General features: G+C 43.5%; 1 protein-coding gene across 10 annotated transcripts in view; it reads left to right on the top strand.

Moving 5' to 3' along the window:
* Positions 1–19,643, top strand: part of LOXHD1 (lipoxygenase homology PLAT domains 1) — a 183,675-nt gene that overhangs the window by 132,193 nt on the left and 31,839 nt on the right. For 7 of the 10 annotated variants that reach the window (XM_082075766.1, XM_082075769.1, XM_082075760.1 and 4 more), the window contains 4 exons: positions 1,483–1,668; positions 5,224–5,351; positions 9,766–9,883; positions 17,626–17,803. In XM_082075766.1, the coding sequence (XP_081931892.1) occupies positions 1,483–1,668; positions 5,224–5,351; positions 9,766–9,883; positions 17,626–17,803 (610 nt within the window). The remainder of the gene's footprint in view (positions 1–1,482; positions 1,669–5,223; positions 5,352–9,765; positions 9,884–17,625; positions 17,804–19,643) is intronic. The other 3 variants (XM_082075767.1, XM_082075763.1, XM_082075761.1) reach the window with 2 other exon arrangements.

The following is a 19,643-nucleotide window of genomic DNA, read 5'->3' as shown; positions in this document are numbered from 1 at the left end:
AGCTGGCAGAGGGGGAATGGGAAGGCAAGCGTTACATTTCCATTCACTTCACACCCCAGGAATCTGAGAATTAATGCATCCATTGTAGGCTTGAATTTCCCTAGTGGTTAACTCTAATTTTCTGCAGCTGCACAGACATTGGTATAGCAATAATATTCCTAATAACAGTGATGGCTGAGACAGATAAAAAAGATCACTTGGTTTGGGGGAAAAAAAGATAACCACAGATATATAACCCTAGATGAACCTGTTATTAAAAATTATTTTCTGAGCAACCCAAAACATCCTAATTAGAAACAAAACTAGTGAGAGCTAAGGACCTCATTTTTCTAGTGACAACACAAACAACTCTTGCTCCTGAAAATAATGAACTGTAGGTAGCTTTTTTATTCAGTCTTTTATGTAAGGATAGCTCATTGACAGGACTGGCTGACTGAGTTTTGTATGTCGGCTGGGATACATAATTATGCTTATAAGTCTGCCCCAAGATGAATTACCCACGCTTTTAAGAAGGATACACACAGTTTCTTGGGGAAGCTTGCCCCATCGGTATCCTTTTGCTGCAGATATGCCTATAGGAGCATTGCTTGTTGCTCTTCATGACCTTTTCCAGACTCAGCTCCAGGTGAACTTTGGCTTTCCTAACCTCAGCCCTGCAGACATGAGCAGTGTCTTTGTATTTTTCAGGTCCCCTGTTCCTGCTGCCACCCCTAGTATTCTTTCTTTTTCCATTTAATTTTTGTCAGGAGCCCCCTGTTCCTCCACACAGTCTTGTATGACTTCCTGCTCTCCAGGATGGACTATTCTTGAGCTTGGAGGAGGTGGTCCTTGAAAATCAACCAGCTACAGATGTTAACTCCATCTGTTGGTTCCTATACAAACACGGAGCTCTTGCAGCTTAAGGAGATGGGAAGCAGAGGAACAGCCTTGTACACATAGTTGAATTAGATGAGGTTTTGTGAGGGAAGGAGTGTTTGAATAAAGCATGTCAGTGTTTGCCTGGCTGTGCCTTCCACCTTGGCTATGAAGCTTTGAGTAGTCAGTTCTAAGTGCTGCAACAGCAGTGGAAGGGGTTGGAAAGACAAAGGAATGGGTCTGCAGAGATCAGCAAACTAGCAAATAGAAGTCAACAGAGAAGAACTAGAGTAGTAAGAGACTGGACATGTGTTCATGGAGGTCAGTCCAGTCTACCTTGCTTACTTTTGGGAATGGCAATGTCCTAGCTTCCCTCGTGCTCAGCAGATGATGACCTGAGCTTCCTTTGCCCATGTCAGCTCCCATGTACACTGATGTCTTCCCCACTGGACAGCAATGGCACAAACCATTTCATAGCTCTCTCCATTCCACTGTGGAAGTGGTTTGTGTGACAGTGTATGTAGTCAACACCCTCAGTCCCTCCACACTGGTTAAAAAAGCGATCAGGTTCTCCCTTCTGAAGAAATCCCCTTGAACCAGCAGGTGTTTTCTTGCTGACTCTTACAGGTGGGGCATGATGGTGCTACTCCTGAGAGCTGCTGGCTGGTGGAAGAGCTCAACATAGTCGTGCCCACCAAAGGTGTCATGTATAACTTTGTCTGTAAGTGCTGGCTGGCCAGAGACAAAGGTGACGGACTCACCTCACGAATCCTCAACATCTTGGATGCTGACTGTGTTAACATTGGCCTCAAGGTAAGCACTAGGCTCATCTTGTGTCTTTAGCTGCTGCATGAGGGGAGACCTTATTGCTTTTTACAACTACCCGAAAGGGGGTTGTAGCATGGAGGATGTTGGTTTCTTCTCCCAAGAAACAGGCGGTGAGAGGAAATGGCCTCAAGTTGTACTAGGGAAGTTTCAGGTTGGATATGAGGAAAAAATTCTTCACAGAAAGGGTGGTTGGGCATTGGAACAGGCTGCCCAGGGCAGCGGTGGAGTCACCACCCCTGGAGGGGTTTAAAAGACACATAGATGAGGTTCCTGGGGACATGATTTAATGCTAGATTTACGTTATGGTTGGACTCCTTGAGCTTAAGGGTCTCTTCCAACCAAAATGATTCTATGATTCTGTGGACCTGTGCTGATATAGGTTGTGTGTCAGCAATTCCCATACTGTGACTTCTGCATTTAGTTTAAGCCTTTTATCTGCAGAGGGTTTCTTCGTTATTACTTTAGCAAAATCTTTAGGAATGGTTTAGCATCATTATGACTTAGAGCACTGTTTAATAATGCCGTTTGGATGCAGCCATAGCAGAAGGATAGGGTAGGGCAGAGTAGGTAGGAGACAGCTCAGCAGCATGTCCTCCTTTTGTCACCACACCTGGAACACCAGCTGGTACTCATAGAGTGGGGCAGCTGCAAGCTGAACACCTTGGTGTAATCTAAATCCATCGTGCTTTCTTTGAGGAGATACTTCTAACTCATCAAATTAGAGCTGCGGAAATATTTTAATCTCTGCGTAGCGTGGCTACCCATCAGCTTTTCTAATGTGAGATAAGGAAACTGAATTCAGTTAGAAACTTAAAATAATTGAAAGTTCTTGAAACATGGAGACATTTGTAAGCTTGATCTTTGAAGTGAGTAACTGATTAAACTTGAATAACCAATGAAAATAACTATATAGTCTTTTCCTCCATATATATGAAATTTCAAGTAATGTGTGCTATGCCATATTTCAACCAGGTACAAACTAGAAAGCTGAGCTATGCTGATTTTGGTTGTAAGATTTATAATAGAAATAACAGGCTGGATGAATGGGATAATAATACTGTGTTTAATATCTGTGTGGCAATTTAAAATCTCTACAGATGTGTTTCTATTTACAGTGAGGTTACACTTTCATAGGACATTAATTTTTCTCTCTGCTGCTCTTGATTCCCAAGCTGCAGATATTCTCCTGAAATCTTTTTTCTTCCCCAGACACACAGAATTGTGATAACATTTTTAGCATCTGTGAAGGATTCAAAAACTCAATGCAGGTTTCAGTGGTAGAATTGACCTAGGAGGGAAAATAAATTCCCTCAGACTGAATACCAAGCTTAAAAACTAATCTCTTAAAAACTTCCTGACAGTTGTTTAGCCTCCTGGATAACATTTTCAAACTCCTATCCCTGAGCTGATGGCTTCTGTGTAGATTGAAGTGGATGTTAATGAAGACTTAAGTTCAGTCTTCCTTTGAAAGCCCCATCCTGAATATTTATTTTCATAAGCATGCCAAAGACAGACACATCTAACAATTCTGTTTTCTATGATGTTGGGCCATAAACTTGCTGAAGGGTTTGAAGGAAATCAGAAAACTTGCTTGAGACATGAAATCAGAAGTGTGCATTTTGACTTTCTGATCAGTCTCCTAGTTGAGGGAATTTGGGACTGTTCCCTCATAAATAGCTGTAGTTAGAAACTGAGTTTAATTTTTATTTTCAGAGTTCAAAAAAGACTAATATCTTTAATGGATTTAGGAAAGTTAATGATTTTTTTGTTTTGCTTTTGCTTGACTCTTGCACAATCATACATACCTATTTCAATTTAACCTTCTTCTTGGCTTGATACTCCCTCTTTGTTTCAAATTGAGTATTTGCTGTCCCATACATAGAGAAATTAGTTCATCTCCACCACAGTCATTAAAAAACTTTTAAGTATTTGTCATAGAGTTTTTCTTCTCCCACCTATAGCAAATATGTAAAATATGCTATGATATAAAATCTGTGTGGATGAATATGTGGCAATTACAATTAAGGCCAATGAAACTTGCCTAGCAATGCAGTATTTGAAACATGTTTTGTTGGGACTGTTTCTTGATATTCTTCCCTTTCTTAAATCCCAAGGTTTTGTTACCATAGGTACGATCTTGAAAGCATCTTAGTGGCCTAAAAGTCTTAATGCCACTGACAGCCACTGGGACTTGCACGCTTTTGAAATATTTTATTCCGAATCTTATTATACACATATCAGGAGAAAAGAACAGAGTTAGGCTAATCAGGTGAAAATGAGGCAAAACATCTTTTCACAAATTGGCATAACTTTAATGTACAGGATCCTGGAACACTCTGTGTTCAATGCAGCAGCATACGTCCCACTGGGAAACAGGACTTTGTCGAGGGTTTAGATTGCGGGGTGACAATAAAACCCTGGCAGATGCATTGTTAACCTCCTCTCCCCCCCACTTCTCACTTTTGCCCGTCCCTCTCCCCCCTTCCCACTCAGAACAGGTGGTCAGGAGGAAAAGAAGGACAGAGAGAAGAGAGTTGGAAAAATTAACAATGTTTTACTAATGCTACTAATAAGAATAGAGAAAATAATACAAAATATACAAAACCAATCTTGAAAGTCTCAGCAACTGCAGAGCTGGCAACCAAAGTCCTGGACTGGACTCTGCAGCCAACTGGAGCTGGATTCAGTCTGTCACTAGGCCTCAGTTCGCAGGGACGACTAGCAAGGTCCTCTCCTAATGTCGGCCATAAGCAGAAGGGAAAAGGAGGGCAAAAAGGAACGAGATCCTCGTGATCTCCCACTTTTATATGAAGTATTCATGTGAATGGAATGTTATACACCATTGGTCCGTTTCTTGGTCACCAGTTTCTCGTTGCCCCTCTCATGAGGTGTCCATCCATGCTTATCAATAACTTTGCATTCCATTGCTATGTTTACCAAAACATGTATCTGGTTCTCCAGGAAAATGCAGCTAATATGAAGCTTTAGCTGACAGGCAAATTCACTAAAAGAGAAACTTGTTTTTTAACAAAACCAGGACAGACTGGTATGGAGCGTTTGGATATATAGACTTCAAAACTATTGGCAGTGTTGGACTGAAAGTTGCCCAGAGGGACACTAAGCACTTGGGGCAAGCATTTTGCAGTGAAGGGAAAGAAAAAAATGTGTATTTGGGAGCTGGTTTTTTTTAAAAAAAAGGCAGAAGTTTGCTGCAGTGTGGAGATCTGCAGTTTACCAGCTCTTCATCGTTCACCCCTAAGCATACGGTGGTCAAAATGAATGTGTCTCTCTCTGACCCTATCCAAACTGAGAAAACCTGCAGAAATTCACAGATGATGCAAAGAGGAAGGTACTGTAACAGGATGGATTTGTAACTTTGAGAAACATGGTGAGGAGACAACTCAAAAAACCATTTAGTGACAGTTTTGGCAAAGAAGGAGATCTCTTGCAGAGCCCATCTAGCATTTTGCCCAGTTTTTTTGTGTGGGTTGAGGACAGTGGTTTGAATGAGACCTTCTGATTGTTTCAAATCCTCTCCAGATCCTCTACGAAGTCACAGTTGTGACTGGAGACACAGAAGGCGGTGGTACCGACAGCAATATTTTCATGACTGTCTTTGGATCCAATGGGAACACTGAGGAGATGCAGCTGGACAAAAATGGAGACAGGTACAGTGACTTTGTCACTTCTGTTGGTTAGAAGTGGAGTGAAAACAGATTCTGGTGTCAAATCAAGAAGGACTTGGGGTTCTGATCATGCTTCCTCTGAAACATGAACTCATGTTGACTCTACAGATTTAGAACTGTGCCGCTTGTAATTGTTATTATAATGTATTTAGTGGAGTCGAGAAAAGGAGAGCACTGTGTAGCCAGGGGAATCATCCATGGATGTTTGCAAAAGTTTTGTTTGACCTGTTCCTCGTGGCTTTAGAGATGAACATTGAGAACAAAAATACGAAATTCAAAGTCTTGCAAGTCTTCCAAGAGGAACCATGGACATTGCATGAAACCACAACTCATATTCTCCAAAATGCACATTTTGTGGAAAAATAATTGAATTTAAACGTTATTTAATGGGAATGCATGAGTAATTGCATTATGAAAGACAAACCAACATGCACGTACCTGCCTTGGGAGGTGCTTGTGATGGGAGGCTGATGATGTTCCTCTGTCTGCTTCTCCCGTTTGCTTTGATGGCCAGATGTCAGCCAGCTTGATCCAGAAGCCACCTGAGGGTTGCCAGGGCCTGAGCCAGTTAAGCTGAGGGCCCTGCTGAGAAGTGGGCTTCTTAGCTTGGGCTTTGTGCCAAGCTAATGTAACCATGTGTGTTTGGAACCAGAGCTGACTCATCTGCAGCTGGCGCAGAAGGCGCACGCGATGACATCTGCCTGCCCAGATGTGGTCTTATGCTGCAAAGAGATGGAAACGTGCCACGAGCTTCATGGAGCACTGCGCTGCGTACACCGATTTAACTAAAAAAACTGAAATCTCATGTTTTCTTCAGCAGAGACAGCTAACAAACACTGTAATCCCAGTCTGACACCAGCACTTCTGTAAGCCAAAAAACCCCACATGCCACTGTTCCGTTTCCTCAAGCTTTCCTGTTCCTTTCTAGCACCTCCCTCAACATTGAAAGCTTTGGCAAGAGTGAGCATGGCACTAACTAGCTTTTAGAGATGGGCTTCCTTACCTCTAAATGTAATTAATTTACTACCTCTGATCTTATTCAGCAAAGCATCTGCAGAGCATCAGGAGGGCTGGAACATTTGGCCATGTGGTTCAAGCTCCGCTTGTGGAGGTGATGCTGGGCTCTTCCTCCAGCCTCTTGGTGATGAAGTTCCTCTGCCACGGCTTTGCATAATCACGTGTGGGCTGGATAACTGAAGATAAGGCTCCCTGCGTAGAACTGTTTGCTCAGGGGATGTTTTACTTGCAGCTGTCATAGCAGAGTGGGTGTCTGGGCAAGTCTGTTCAGCTAAGCTTGAAATCTTCATGTCTTTAGTTAGTAACAAGCACGAGCCTTGTTTGCCCTGAAAAAGAAAGAAATGTAGCAGAGATGCTGCTGACTAAGGTCTCTACAAGAAGCACTGCTGAGTCACGCAGAAAGATGAAGATGTAGCTCTTGGCCCTCCTTGCCGTCACGGAGACATCCAACATGTGGGACAATGCACCTGGGTTACCACCATGCCTGGCCATCGGTGACATCCTCCTTCCAAGACCCCAGACAATCCCAAACGGAGCTGTCTTCCACTATTTTAAGCCAAACATTGAATTCTAGTAGGTTAGAAAAAGGACTGCAACTGTTTGTACTTAAAAGTAAAGCGAAATTCACATCTGGGTACATCTGGGTACATCTCTAAGGGGGGCCAAGACATCTCCAGCCACTAGAGAGAGGGATTGCAGTTTCACTTCAGCTGCCCATACAAGAGATATCCCTAAACTTTGGGGCCTCTGGAAAAAAAAAAATCACATTTTTCTATACAGGTAGGATGGATAACCTCCACGATAAGGATATGAAAATGCAACAAAGAAGGTCCACACCGTTAGTAGTTGCTTGGGCTGTCTTCTGCCGGTAGAAGATCTGCAATAGGCGATGAAAACTCATTGGGGCTGTATAAAGAAGAAGGACCTGTAAAACACAGCTGTTAACATGTTAATATCCCCAGGATGTTGTGCTGTACTTTGGGGATGTACTGACACATCTCTGCTAGGTAGAGGCACTCTGTATCACACCCTAGACTGCACAGAGCTCCTGTCATCTCATTAGTACCCTCTGCAGAGGACATGCACATCCCCAAATACACATAACTGCCCGTTTCCACACCACTCCCACCAGTCTCCATCCAGCTTTTAATGCCACAGTCTTCCCCAGCTGTTTCACACGGAAATCTCACCAGCCTTTGCACCAGCAGTGAGAAATGGGCGAGAACCACTGCAACCAAATGGCAGAAGGCACTTCATCTTCATTGGGGCCATCCAGTGACAACTCACTCACAGCAGCTCAGTGCGTTAGGAAGAAACGCCTGTCTAACCTGCTGCAGATTTAAGGCAATTTTAGCTACATTACTGTTATTGGCAAGACCTCTGGGCAATAGAAATATTTATAAGTGCATGCATGGGTAGGAAAGCTTAATGAAATCCCTTAGATAAATGCTTCAGTGTCCTGGAAAAGGAATAGCAGTGGACAGCTTATCTGGGAACTTCTTCCCTTCTCAATTTTTTTCAGGCTTATGTTCATGTTTGTGTAAATTAAGGGTAGAGAAGAGCTCTTAGGTCACCCAGTTTAGCATTTCAGCAACTGCTTCCCTCTAATACAATGATTTCTTGGAAGCAGCAGGTGAGTATCAACCTTACAAATTGTAAACAGAGCATTTACTGAAGATAAGTAATGGTTTATTTTTCTGACTGACTGTTTAAGTTTAGAGTTGCTCAGCCTGGAAAGAAGCAGAGAGAGAGACTTCTATGAAGCTTTGTAATGAAAACTGATCATATGATTATGGGATAATTCAAGCTGGAAGGGTCACACCTTTTTCTTAAATAGAAGTGGAAATCAATCCAGTCCAGGCACAAAAGCACATTCTCACAGCGAGACAGGTTGTCTTGGTATCCAGTACCACAGAAAGACAAATAACAAGAGAGGAGAGTTTTTCAAAGAGCAAACATAACCCTTAATAACTAGAGATGGACTGTGACCAAAACGCCCTACCCAAATGCCTCTGGGAGCACAGGAAAAGCAATGCCTGGATGAAAAGTGAGAGGCTCGAGCCAATCCCTATTGCTAACATCTGCAGCCATGCAGGCTCGGATAATGGTCTGAGGATAATCACGTTCATGCTGCAGGGTGTAATCTGAGCAGAGGTTGGTAAAGAAATGTTGTTTTTCTCCATATCCCTGGAACTACACAGTTGTAGAAGGCTAAGTGCATTGCCAGGAATTATATATCATCATTGTAGATTGTCTGTATTATGATAATGCCCACGGTTTGCAGGGGTGTTTCCAAACTGCTCAGCAGACTCAGGTAAGTCACAAGGAGAAGTTTGCACAAAGAAGGAACACCAACATTAGAGTGGTCATGGCGATGCTTGGTAGACCCCCTGGGTTTGGCTGCGCTTCTGTTAGCAAAGGTTGGATTTCCACCTCCAAGCCCATAGTAGGTCTACCAGAGTATTTTGGGGTCAAACCTAGAAGACATACTTGCTCTAAACAGAATAATATTGAGCCTGAGGCAGCACTTGCACTGGAGAAGGGGTTTTTTCTTAGCACTAGTGATGCTAAGAGAGAGGCAAGGTAGCTGTGGTCCTGGGCAGTGTAATATCTTCCTCAAGAAGCATAGATTAGTTTTTTCCTATTTTCCTGCTGATTGCTATGGACAAGCAGTTCCTATACACACTTGTGCCTGCATGCAGCAGCCAAGAGCAGCATAAGATGTTTCATGCAATGCTACGCAAACCTATCCTGGTTCTTACCAAGGACGGAGCTAGTTTGGGAATCCAAATTCCCCAAATTCAGGATGTAAATGCAGGATGGTTGGTTCTGTCCCCTTCCTAACACAATTTGCCTGTGCTTACTAAACTTAGGCTTTGGGCTCCCACTTGCAGTCGGGTTGCTGTATTTAGCTGAGCTGCACCAACTGCCGATCACCGCGGCAAAGTTATGTGCTGCGTCTTAGAGAAAGAAGATTAAGCAAGATTGCTTTGCCTTCTAGTTGGGATGGACCAAGGGCAGGCACGTGGACAGATGCCAGCAGGAAGGCGATGTGCACAAACCTGACTTTGAGTCTCTATTGTTCTAGTTACAGAGTGAAAACGTGTCCTGCAGGCTGCCTGGAATGACTCCAGGTGCCTCGTATGGGCTTGATTTTCCAGGGGAGGAGGAATCCCTGTCAAATCTGCACTGAGGTTTCTTGCCAAAAACACAGTAGCTGGTGATTGCAGGACAGAAAAGCTCAAGTCCAATAAAGTGCACTCATAAACTTTTCATTTGAGGCTGTTGGCAAGGTACGAGTTGCAGCACGGAGAGGGAGTCGAGATGCAAGGATGCTGTAAAGCCATGGGAAACCTCCTTGGTCTTTCAATCCCTCCAGGTTTGAGCGAGGCCAGGAGGACAGTTTCATTATGGAGATCGCGGACATCGCACCCCTGAGGAAGATGAGGATCCGGACAGACGGGAAGGGGACTCGCCCACACTGGTTCCTGGAAAGGGTAATGCGCTTCATATTCCGCGTCTCTTCGCAACCTGCTTGTGCTGGGGCATCTCCACCCTTCAGAAAGAGGAGAAAAGCAGCGAGTGGCTCGCTTTTGTTAATTTCCATCATTTTTCTATTTGATTTATCATGGCTTTTCCCCCCAGGAACTGAGTCAAAAAAGAAAGAGAGCACGGGTAAAAACACTCTCTGCTGTTAGATCTCCCTCCCTGCAAAGGAGCCTCGTATTGCCACCCAGGGTACCTGCAATATTTCGTGGTGCCCAGGATGTACCCTAAGCTCTTGCTGACCCCTGTTGTGTTCTGTCCCCTGGGGAAAGCTGAATTATCTCTGCAAGGCAGGGACAGACAGCTGGGTGGGACATTTCCAAACAGTCCATCTTTTCAGGTGAAGCATCCCATCTCTCTCCTTCCCTTCTCCTTCTAGCACACAGGCAGCTTGCTTTCTTTTCTTGTTCATACAAGTAAGGTGTCATTTTCTTCCTGAATTTTGAATACAGCATTCAAAATGGCTCCCACAGCTTCTCTTGATTGCATTTTTCCCTGGTGTCCTATCTTTCAAAAAAGCATGGTGCTTGCCTTTATCTTTTCTACCAAACCACCAGCCCCATGTAAACATCACTTATATTTGCATAGTACAATGTAGTTTTCTTTATATGGGTCCCCATATTTCTAAGAGAGAGATGGAGTGATGTGCCTATTCTACACCATCATATGTCATTAAGGGAGGAACAGACCTCTGACGCTTTTATTTGACATGTTCTTTCGGGAGCAGATATCTCACTAGATTTCTACATCTTGACTTTTTAATGAGAATAAATTAAGACCCAACGGCTTAAACCATGGTCAAAAAGAACTGTGTACACATTTTTTTAATTATATTTTTGGTCCTTTATCCCTTACAACTAGAGAGTAGCTGCCTTTCATTTTTCCATAAATAATGTGTTTCTATGCACTCGTCTGAGGTGACCCCCAGTTTCCAGTGAAGTGATGAGCTGCTCTTCTCCGCCATCAGCAAGGTCTAGAAAGCATTCTGTGGTCCAGTACTTTTTGTACTTGAGCATCGCCACTTCTAACTTTTTTCTCAGGAGCTCTGTTGTAACTTTCAAAGGATTGAGCTCCAAGCACCTCCGAATAGATGCCACAGACACACAGTATTTTTCTCTCTGTGCCAAAGGAATAACTCAATCTGTTCTTATCCATTCAGAGACATTCCAGATCTTGCAGTCATGAATTAGCAACACCTCAAAGGCAAGCGACACTGGCATCGTTAGTGACAGGTGGCTCCTTCCCGCCCTCCTGTTGTCAGCTCTGTCCAGTTGTCCAGCTTTGTCCAGTTGTCCATCCTGGTGGACTGTCCAACACAAAGCAAGGCTTTCCTAGAGGACTGGACAAAAAAGGTCTCTCCTTTCAACCCAGATTATGGGTTTATAGCCTTCTTATAGCTCTACAGAAGCAACAGGCAAACCGTGCACGCAACTCTTGGAGACCAGGTTTTTAGAAGCTCATAGTTTTTACTTTTCTTCAAGAAACAGAGCATGAGGGATCTTCTAGTTCCAATGACAGCAGAGAACTTTATTTATTAGTTTTCCTTCCCACCTTCCCTCTAAAGGTAAACACAGCATTTGCATTCCCAGGCAGAGAGTGAGGACAGGAGCACCCTGGGAGAGGGGAGGAAGAATTTGTGTTCTCTGATTTGTATTCCAGTCTTGAAAACTTATGTAGCCTGGTGTGACATGAAAACTGATCTGAGCCCATTTCCATTTCTGTCAAAAGTGTATATTAAAACTGCATAATGAAATACTTGTGGGGGTAGTGCTAAACTCTCAGACAGATGGTTCACAGTTAGTGCTAACTAGCACAGTGAAATGAGAAGCTAGATTAAGCCATCAACCTCGTAATTAACCATTTGTTGCTCCATTTATCTACAGGATATTCTCAGTTTTCTTGTTCTATTAAAATAACAATACATGATCTTTTTAATTCTCTTTGGTCTTTTTGTAAACTGTTGCTGGTCATAATTTACGCTGCTCTTAGTTTACCAGAAATAGAAGTGCATAGATACCAATTAAAATGCATAAATTATCAACGATGTTGTACACAGCCAAAAGATTCAATTTACAAGCAGGGAGGTAGTCTTTTTTTTTTTTCTTCTGTCTAGATCAAATACATTGAAATTTCATTCAGAATCTCAGTGAAGTAACAAACTTGTTGCCAAAGATTGCATCTGCACCAGAAGTGGCAATAAGAATTAAATGCTGATTCTTAATCCTGTAGAGAGAATAAAATTTGATTAGTGATGTGTTGGGACAGAATGAATATTATTGATTATTGCTATGCACAGAAAGACATACTGAATGCTCTCTGAAGCTCAGCAACACTTTCTGATCTTGCCACTGCCTGGAGAAACACGGAGTTTGAATATTTTGCTCTAACCTAATGCTGAATCTCATGTTCTTCCACCACAAGTTATCACAACACTGCTCTGTGCTTCTGAAAAATCAGAGGATAGAATCACAGAATAATTTGGGTTGGAAGGGACGTTCCCAGCTCCCCCAGTGCCCCCCCTGCCATGAGCAGGGACATCTTCACCAGCTCAGGTTGCTCAGAGCCCCGTCCAGCCTGGCCTGGGATGTCTCCAGGGATGGTTCAGCCACCACCTCTCTGGCCAACCTGGGACAGGCTCTCACCACCCTCAGGGTCAAAAATAATGTGACTTCTAATTAGGAAACTCATCTAAATGCATGCTTTGGAAACCTCCTCCTGCTGCAGCTGGTTCCTCAGACCACATGATGATTTCACCTGCTGCCCAGTGCCTTAGAAATGAAGTTGAAAAGCTAGAAGCAAGAAAGGATGAGAGCTCTCTGAGTGAAATAACAGGAATTGTAAGACTGTCGAATTCTGTAGAACTGCTTCCCTCAGAATTTTAATGTTACTTTGTGCTGTCAAAGACAGGCAGATAAGAAGCTGCCTTAATGAAGCACTAATTGCATTGCATTCAAATGTCACAAATAATCCTGAATGTGGGATTCAGTCTTTATTCATCTCTTTTTCCTTCATATGAAGGAGATTAAGAGAATTTGAGACAATTCATTATGTATCTGAAGCTGACTGTTATTCTTTGCCACAGAGAAAAGTCTTTTTGTTTTAGAATCATAGAATCATTTTGGCTGGAAAAGATGTTTAAGATCATCAGGTCAGAGGACCCTCTTTTTAAGCACAGACTAATGATGTGCAACAAAACCATAAAATCCTGTGGCTAAGTCTTTAGAGATGAATTACAGGGCCTTGTGTATTTTAATGTTAGTGGGTTGTGAGCTGTTGTGGAGTGTGTTTCATGCTGCAGCTGGGAGAAGGCTGGGTAGAGGTAAATCAAATGATCGGACATGTCATACCTTTCTGTTACAGCATGCAGTGCACAGTTAATTTCAAGCTGCTGCTGTAAACTTCCTGTCAGCTGCAATATCTGCTCAGGTAGAAGGCAAATTATCAACATTTTATTCATATACATTGCCTCTGCTTTCTTTTCATTTTTTTTTACAAGTGTTCTACAGCCCAGTTAAAATTCATGCATAATTAGTGATGAACTTTGAGCTTAAAAGCACGAAGGACGTCCACAGCAAGTTCTGGGTACCCTAAAAACAGTTTAGATACAATGTGAAGCAGCAATCTCATTGCCAAGTGGTAGCTAATTTTTCTGAGAGGAACAGACAGCAAATAAAAATAGTCTCAGCTCAGCTCCCTGAGATAACTTTCTTGACCCTTATGATCCTTATGAAGTCCTGCATCATCCAATCTGTGTGTGCAACACCCACAAACATCTCCTAGTAGGATGGGATTCATTTTGTGCTATTTTAGTCACTGAAAAAGCTACATTCAGCTTTCACCTCTTCTACCAAACTATTTAGAACTCCTCTGCAGTCAGCAGATAGATACATCTAAAGCAAGAATTGATGCTTTGAAGGGCTCTTTACCTGTCGCCAGCGTGGGTGGGATGCATTGCTTACCTGGTGACACCCATAGAATCACAGAACAATTTTGGTTGGAAAAGAACTTTAGGATCACTGAGTCCAACCATTATCCCAACACTGGCAGTAACTCATGTCCCTGAGAACCTAATCTAAGGATCTTCTAGACCCCTTCGGAGATGGTGACTCCAGCACTGCCCTGGGCAGCCTGTTCCAATGCCCCACAGCCCTTTGGGGAAGAAATTGTTCCCCAGATCCAACCTCAACCTCCCCTGGCGCAACCTGAGGCCGTTTCTTTGTGTCCCTGTGTCCCCTCAGCTCCTGTTCTCCAGCTGAACCCCCCAGGTCCCTCAGCCGCTCCCATCACACTTGTGCTCCAGCCCCTTCTCCAGCTCCGTTCCCTTCTCTCAACTCACCCCAGCACCTCAAGGCCTTTCTTGGTAAGACGGGCCCAAAACTGACCCCAGGATTTGAGATGTGACCATCTCTGACCTTTCACTGTAGGGAGGACCAACACGATGTGCTTGGGATGGATGCCTGGCATTTAGGAGGTCCAGGCTAGGTAAGGTAGGCAGTGTACCCACGTTGTCACTGAGCTGTCAGCCTGCCACAAGTTTTCTGTTGCCTTCCTGTTCCTGTTATGATGTCTCCCAAGCAAACAAATCCTGTAAAATTAGTATCTTGCTCCTGTCTGCTCCGCTCTGGAGCAGCATCCCAGGATGAGACAGCAGAGGCTGCTCACTCTGTCTGTGCTACCTGCTCATGTGAAGCTGCACACAGGTGGAATCACTCATCCTAGGCGAGGGGCTGGGGATGGAAAGACAGGGCATTTTTCTCTGGTGGTTTTAGTAGCCAGGAAGTCTTTCCCAGACAGCATCTGGTTGTTTGTGAGAGGTCTGATATCTGTCTGCGAGTGCTCTCCAGCTGGCAGCTCTAATCTGCTTCTACCCCCTGCTGCTTTCCTGACATTTCCCTGCAAGCTTTGCTCAGGACATTTTGCTGCTAACAGTGTCACTGTCATTCCCGAGCAGGGCAGATGTAGATGTGTCTGAACCTTTCCCAGCCAAGAGTTTGCACACCAAGGGGGAAAAAAAAAAAAAAAAAGGCATTTTCAGTCAACCCAAGATTATTCACAATTGAAGTTTGAAAATTTCAGCCAAAGGAAACTTTCTAGGTTGGATTCCTCATTGTTAACACATCCTTGAGAGAGAAGCCTTCCTCCTGGTCTGTGCCCCAGCAAAGAGGGCTCCACTTGGGATGGTGGAGACCTGATTTCTGCTTCATTCAAAGCAAGGGTTTGATCCATCTCTTGACTCATAGAGCAGCTTTTTGACCATGAAGTAATAATGTCACTGGCTGTGAATAAGCAGCTTTATAGAAAAGTGGGACAACTCCAACAGTTCAAAATGTCCTGTACCTCTGGGATGAAGATGCTGTGTTACAGATCTCTGTTGAGCATCAGGAAGAGAGAAAACCCCAGATAAGTGTCCTACCCTGTACAATGCACGAATAGCACAGCTACAGCTTCATCTTTGGTGTAGCAACTGCCCTCTTTAAAATAAATTTTTATAACCTGGAGCAATGTTCTTCTTTTGAACTGCTAAAGGCTTCAGCAAAGACTGGTTGGGGGTCAACAGAAGGCCACGGGCTAGTATACACATGGTTTGAGGACAGAATTTGAGCACATTTTATCTCAAGATAAGTTTTATAAGTTTCTTCAGCTGATATGTGAGAGTGCAGAGAAAGGTCACTGAGATAGTCAAGGGGCTGAAGGACATGGCACACTGTGAAAGGCTGAGGTAAAAGGAGTTTCTAAGCCTTGAGAACCAAAGGCTGAGGGGAAATCTAATTGCAGTCTTCTGCTGCTTGAAGGGAGGTTACAGAGACCATCGACCCTGTTTCTACTCAGACACTAACAGTGAAAAGGCATGAAGCAAGGGGCATAAGTCACAACAAGGAAAGCCCTGATCAGATATAAGGAAGAAAAGTCTTCCCAATGAGAGTGGTGCAGCCCCAGTATGAAGGTCCATGGTGCTGGGGGAATCTTCACCCTTGAAGATTTTCTAAACACAAGTTAGCCATGCTTGGAGCAAGAGTTTGGGAGTTCTGGTGGACAACAGGGTGACCATGAGCCAGCAATGTGCTCTTGTGGCCAAGAAGGCTAATGGTCCCTGGGGTGCATTAGGAAAAGTGTGACCAGCAGGTGGAGGGAGGTTGTTCCTCCCCCTCTGCTCTGCCCTGGTGAGGCCACATCTGCAGTTCTGTGTCCAGTTCTGGGCTCCCCAGTTTAAGAAGGACAAGGAATTACTGAAGGGACACAAAGATGCTGAGGGGTCTGGAGCATCTTTCTGATAAGAAGAGACTGTGAAAGCTGTAGCTGTTCAGGTGGAGAAGAGAAGCTGAGAGGGATCTTATCAATGTGATAAATATCTGCAGGGTGGGTGTCAAGAGGATGGACCAGAGTCTGTTCAGTGGTGCCCAATGACGGAATGAGGGGCAATGGGCACAGACTGAAGCACAGGAGGTTCCATCTGAGTATGAGGAGAAACTTCTTTCCTCTGAGGTGCCAGAGCCTGGTCCAGGCTGCCCAGAGAGGTTGTGGAGTCTCCTTCTCTGAGACATTCAAACCCCCCTGGACACGATCCTGTGTGACCTGCTCTGGTGACCCTGCTTGAGCAGTTGGGTTGGACTGGATGGTCTCCAGAGGTCCCTTCCAACCTCAACTGATCTGTGATTCTGTGTTTCTGTGATTCTCTGACTAGACACCTCCAAGTGTCCCTTTTAACTTAATATTTTCCATGACTCCATGATTCCTTTCCTCCTGATATCACATCACGCTTCTCTGACACATGTAGGTTCATGGTTCCAAAGCCTTTGCGGAGATATGTTACACTCAGTGGGGTCTCTGTTTCTTTTAGATCATAGCACAAATGGTAATTTGCAGCCCTCTCTCCTCCCTTCCCTCCAGTTCCCTCAATTCAGTGAGAATATGCTGCTGGGTTTTTGCTGTAGGCGAGTGCAATGCATTTCTCCCAGTAGACTGATGACCCACTGGGCCCATCTTGACCAGGACACATTAAAGTGGCTATTTTATTAGGCAATTGTTGAAGTAGCTCACTGGCTTGTTCTAAATGTGTTCCTAGTCTGTTCTTATCACCACGGCATCTGAGCTTCTTCCCATGATACATTAGACAGTGTGACTAATATCTGCTGCATACTGTTTGCTCTGTCACCTTTTCCTAGACAGAGAAGTGTGTGAAACATTAAGTTTCACTGACCTAATTTTATCTCGTGCGTTGCTTTCACTTGTTTGGGTTTGATTTGAGTATCTCTACCATGATTGCTGTGTGTTTGCACAGAGGGGGCAGGCAACAAAAAGATAGTTTGTACATCAAGGAGAGGTGGTGAGGCTTTTAATGACTCTGTTACTTCTTTGGAGTGAATTTCATATTGGCTTCCAGAAAAGGTCATATTCTCTCAGAGATGAGCTTTGTCCATAAGGTACAACAGAGGAGCAAAATTCTTCTGGTGTTTTACCCCATGAGTGAAAAGGTCAAGTATTATCAAGAGCATTTCTCAGGAGGAGTCAACACAGCAAATATGGTCCATAGGAGAGAGCTTTGTTTGTCCCAGAAGAGCTCAGTACCAGAAGCTATGACCAAGCTCTACCCATGTCCTACCACAACCTACACTTTGTAAGTGTAACCTTTGCCCTCATTCAAACAGCAGCTGAAATTTAGATTATTTTTTCTCCTTATTTGGGCTCCTCACAGATCACCCTGAGGAACCTGACCAACCAAGAAGTGGCCACATTTACCTATGGTGAATGGCTTTCTAAGCTGAAAAATGCCACAGGAAGTCTTCTGTGTGAGATGCCTGCTGTCATAAATGATGAGCAGATGATGGAGGACACAACATACTCTCTTCAGGTTAAAACCAGTGATATTGGAGGTACGTCCACGGTAGATATTTCATGAATTTTGATTTTTAGCAATGGAAAACATCTCCTGCTTAATTTGAAATTATGTTCAAAAAAACCGTAATTTCAACCTGCTATGCTGGCACAGGACCATTTTGTCTGGCTGTTCTTCATGATGGTGTTATTCAGTGAGGTTCATCCTCTGGGCATAAAATATTTAGACACAAGGCTGCTTGCTGCTTCCTCTGAAGACACTTTAGAAGAATATATTGCCAGACCGTGTTGCAAGGGTCAGGATGACCCTTCTTCTTTTTAGTCATGTCAGGTCCATCCACATAGGATGGAAAAAAAGGTTATGGCAAAGCTGGTGGGGTCCATGTTTTCGGTCAGCACTATCTGCTTCACCCAAAGAAAACAGCAACAATTCACCCTTCCATTTCAGACTGTTTTGAGACCATTTATCTCAGGCTGTAAAAAAGCCATCCCTAAATGCACACCAGAGAGAAGAGGCGGAATAGAGCATAAAGAAAACTGCAGAGCTTCTGGAGCCAAGGAGTGGGATTTGTATGTCATTTCCTGGGATCACTGCCTCCTTTCATGAGGCCTCCCGTCACGTTGCTGAATGAAAGCTGCAACCACATACAAGCTACCTAGTGCCAAAATGGGGCAAGCTCGACATTATCTTGCAAACACCTTGCTTGAAAGGTTGAGCCTCAGAGGGGATTCTGCCACACCAGTGCACATAATCACCTCCTCATCTCTACCTCTCTCTTTATTCTGTTTTTATTTTTCTGGATTTAGTTGTGTTAATTTACGTGGCTTGTGAGGTTTGATCTGAGAATATTAAAATTCCCCTGGCAGGGTGTTTTTTGATGTCAATTCACCATTTTTCAACTATCTGCTCTGCCTCCTGCTCATCTGAAAAACATGCCGTGAAATACGAAAAACAAAAGAGGGAGGAAGATTTGTTTATGTATCTGGCAATCCATCTAGTGTACGCAGATCTTTCTGCGACCTTTTTGTGAAATCCAGCCCTAGCTCACAAAGGCGATGGAAATAGAAATGAGAGGAGAATAGAAGATGACAGCAACAGCAGACAGATCTGCCCTTCCCATTGAATGAAAGATGACGGGTATTAATGATGAAACATTTTATTTCATTATGAACAGCGACAACCAGTAGGAAAGAGCAGATTTCAGAGTGGTTTCATAAGTCTGTTTATGATTAGATCACACAGCACACTGACATAATGCTGAACTTTATCCAGCTTATCTGAAGAGGGTACAAGTCATGAACCATCTCCCCTCTTTGATCATTATATATTCCACAATTACTCCTGGTTGGACCAATTTTATCCTTGATGGTGAGTTTGGACATGTTATATCATCTTCTGCCACACTGACATTGTCGAGGAAGAGTAATGATCCACAACGAATAGAATCAGACATGTTTATTTCTAGATATAAAGCTTTTCCCTGCAATAGCTTTCAATTTGCCAGTGCATCAGAGGCATGGATTAAAAAAATTTAAAAAAGGAAAATTAAAATTTTCAAAAACGTTTAATCTCACATATTTATCACTCTCCAAAACATTATAGTTCTAGTCTTAATTCCTGTTATTCTAGACTGTCTGTGGTCAATTCATCCAGGAGAGGAGTCTTAATCAATGGTCTGGATCTCTGCAGGGTCTCTGTCACTTTCTTTTAATCAGATTCAGACAGAGCCAGCACAATTAAGTTAGGCTAAATGGCTAAAGCTAGGGAAAATGAATGCCACAAAAAATGTCCTGCAGTAAACTAGAAAGCAGAAGTCATTTCTTCCCCTCCATACACACAGTCCTGCGTTAGTTTTTCATCAGATAAACCTTTGAGTC

The sequence above is a fragment of the Streptopelia decaocto genome (assembly GCF_964273445.1).
Source record: "Streptopelia decaocto genome assembly, chromosome: Z".
Taxonomy (NCBI): domain Eukaryota; kingdom Metazoa; phylum Chordata; class Aves; order Columbiformes; family Columbidae; genus Streptopelia; species Streptopelia decaocto.
Note: the sequence above shows the minus strand (reverse complement) of the source record. Positions and strands in the feature narration are given on the sequence as shown.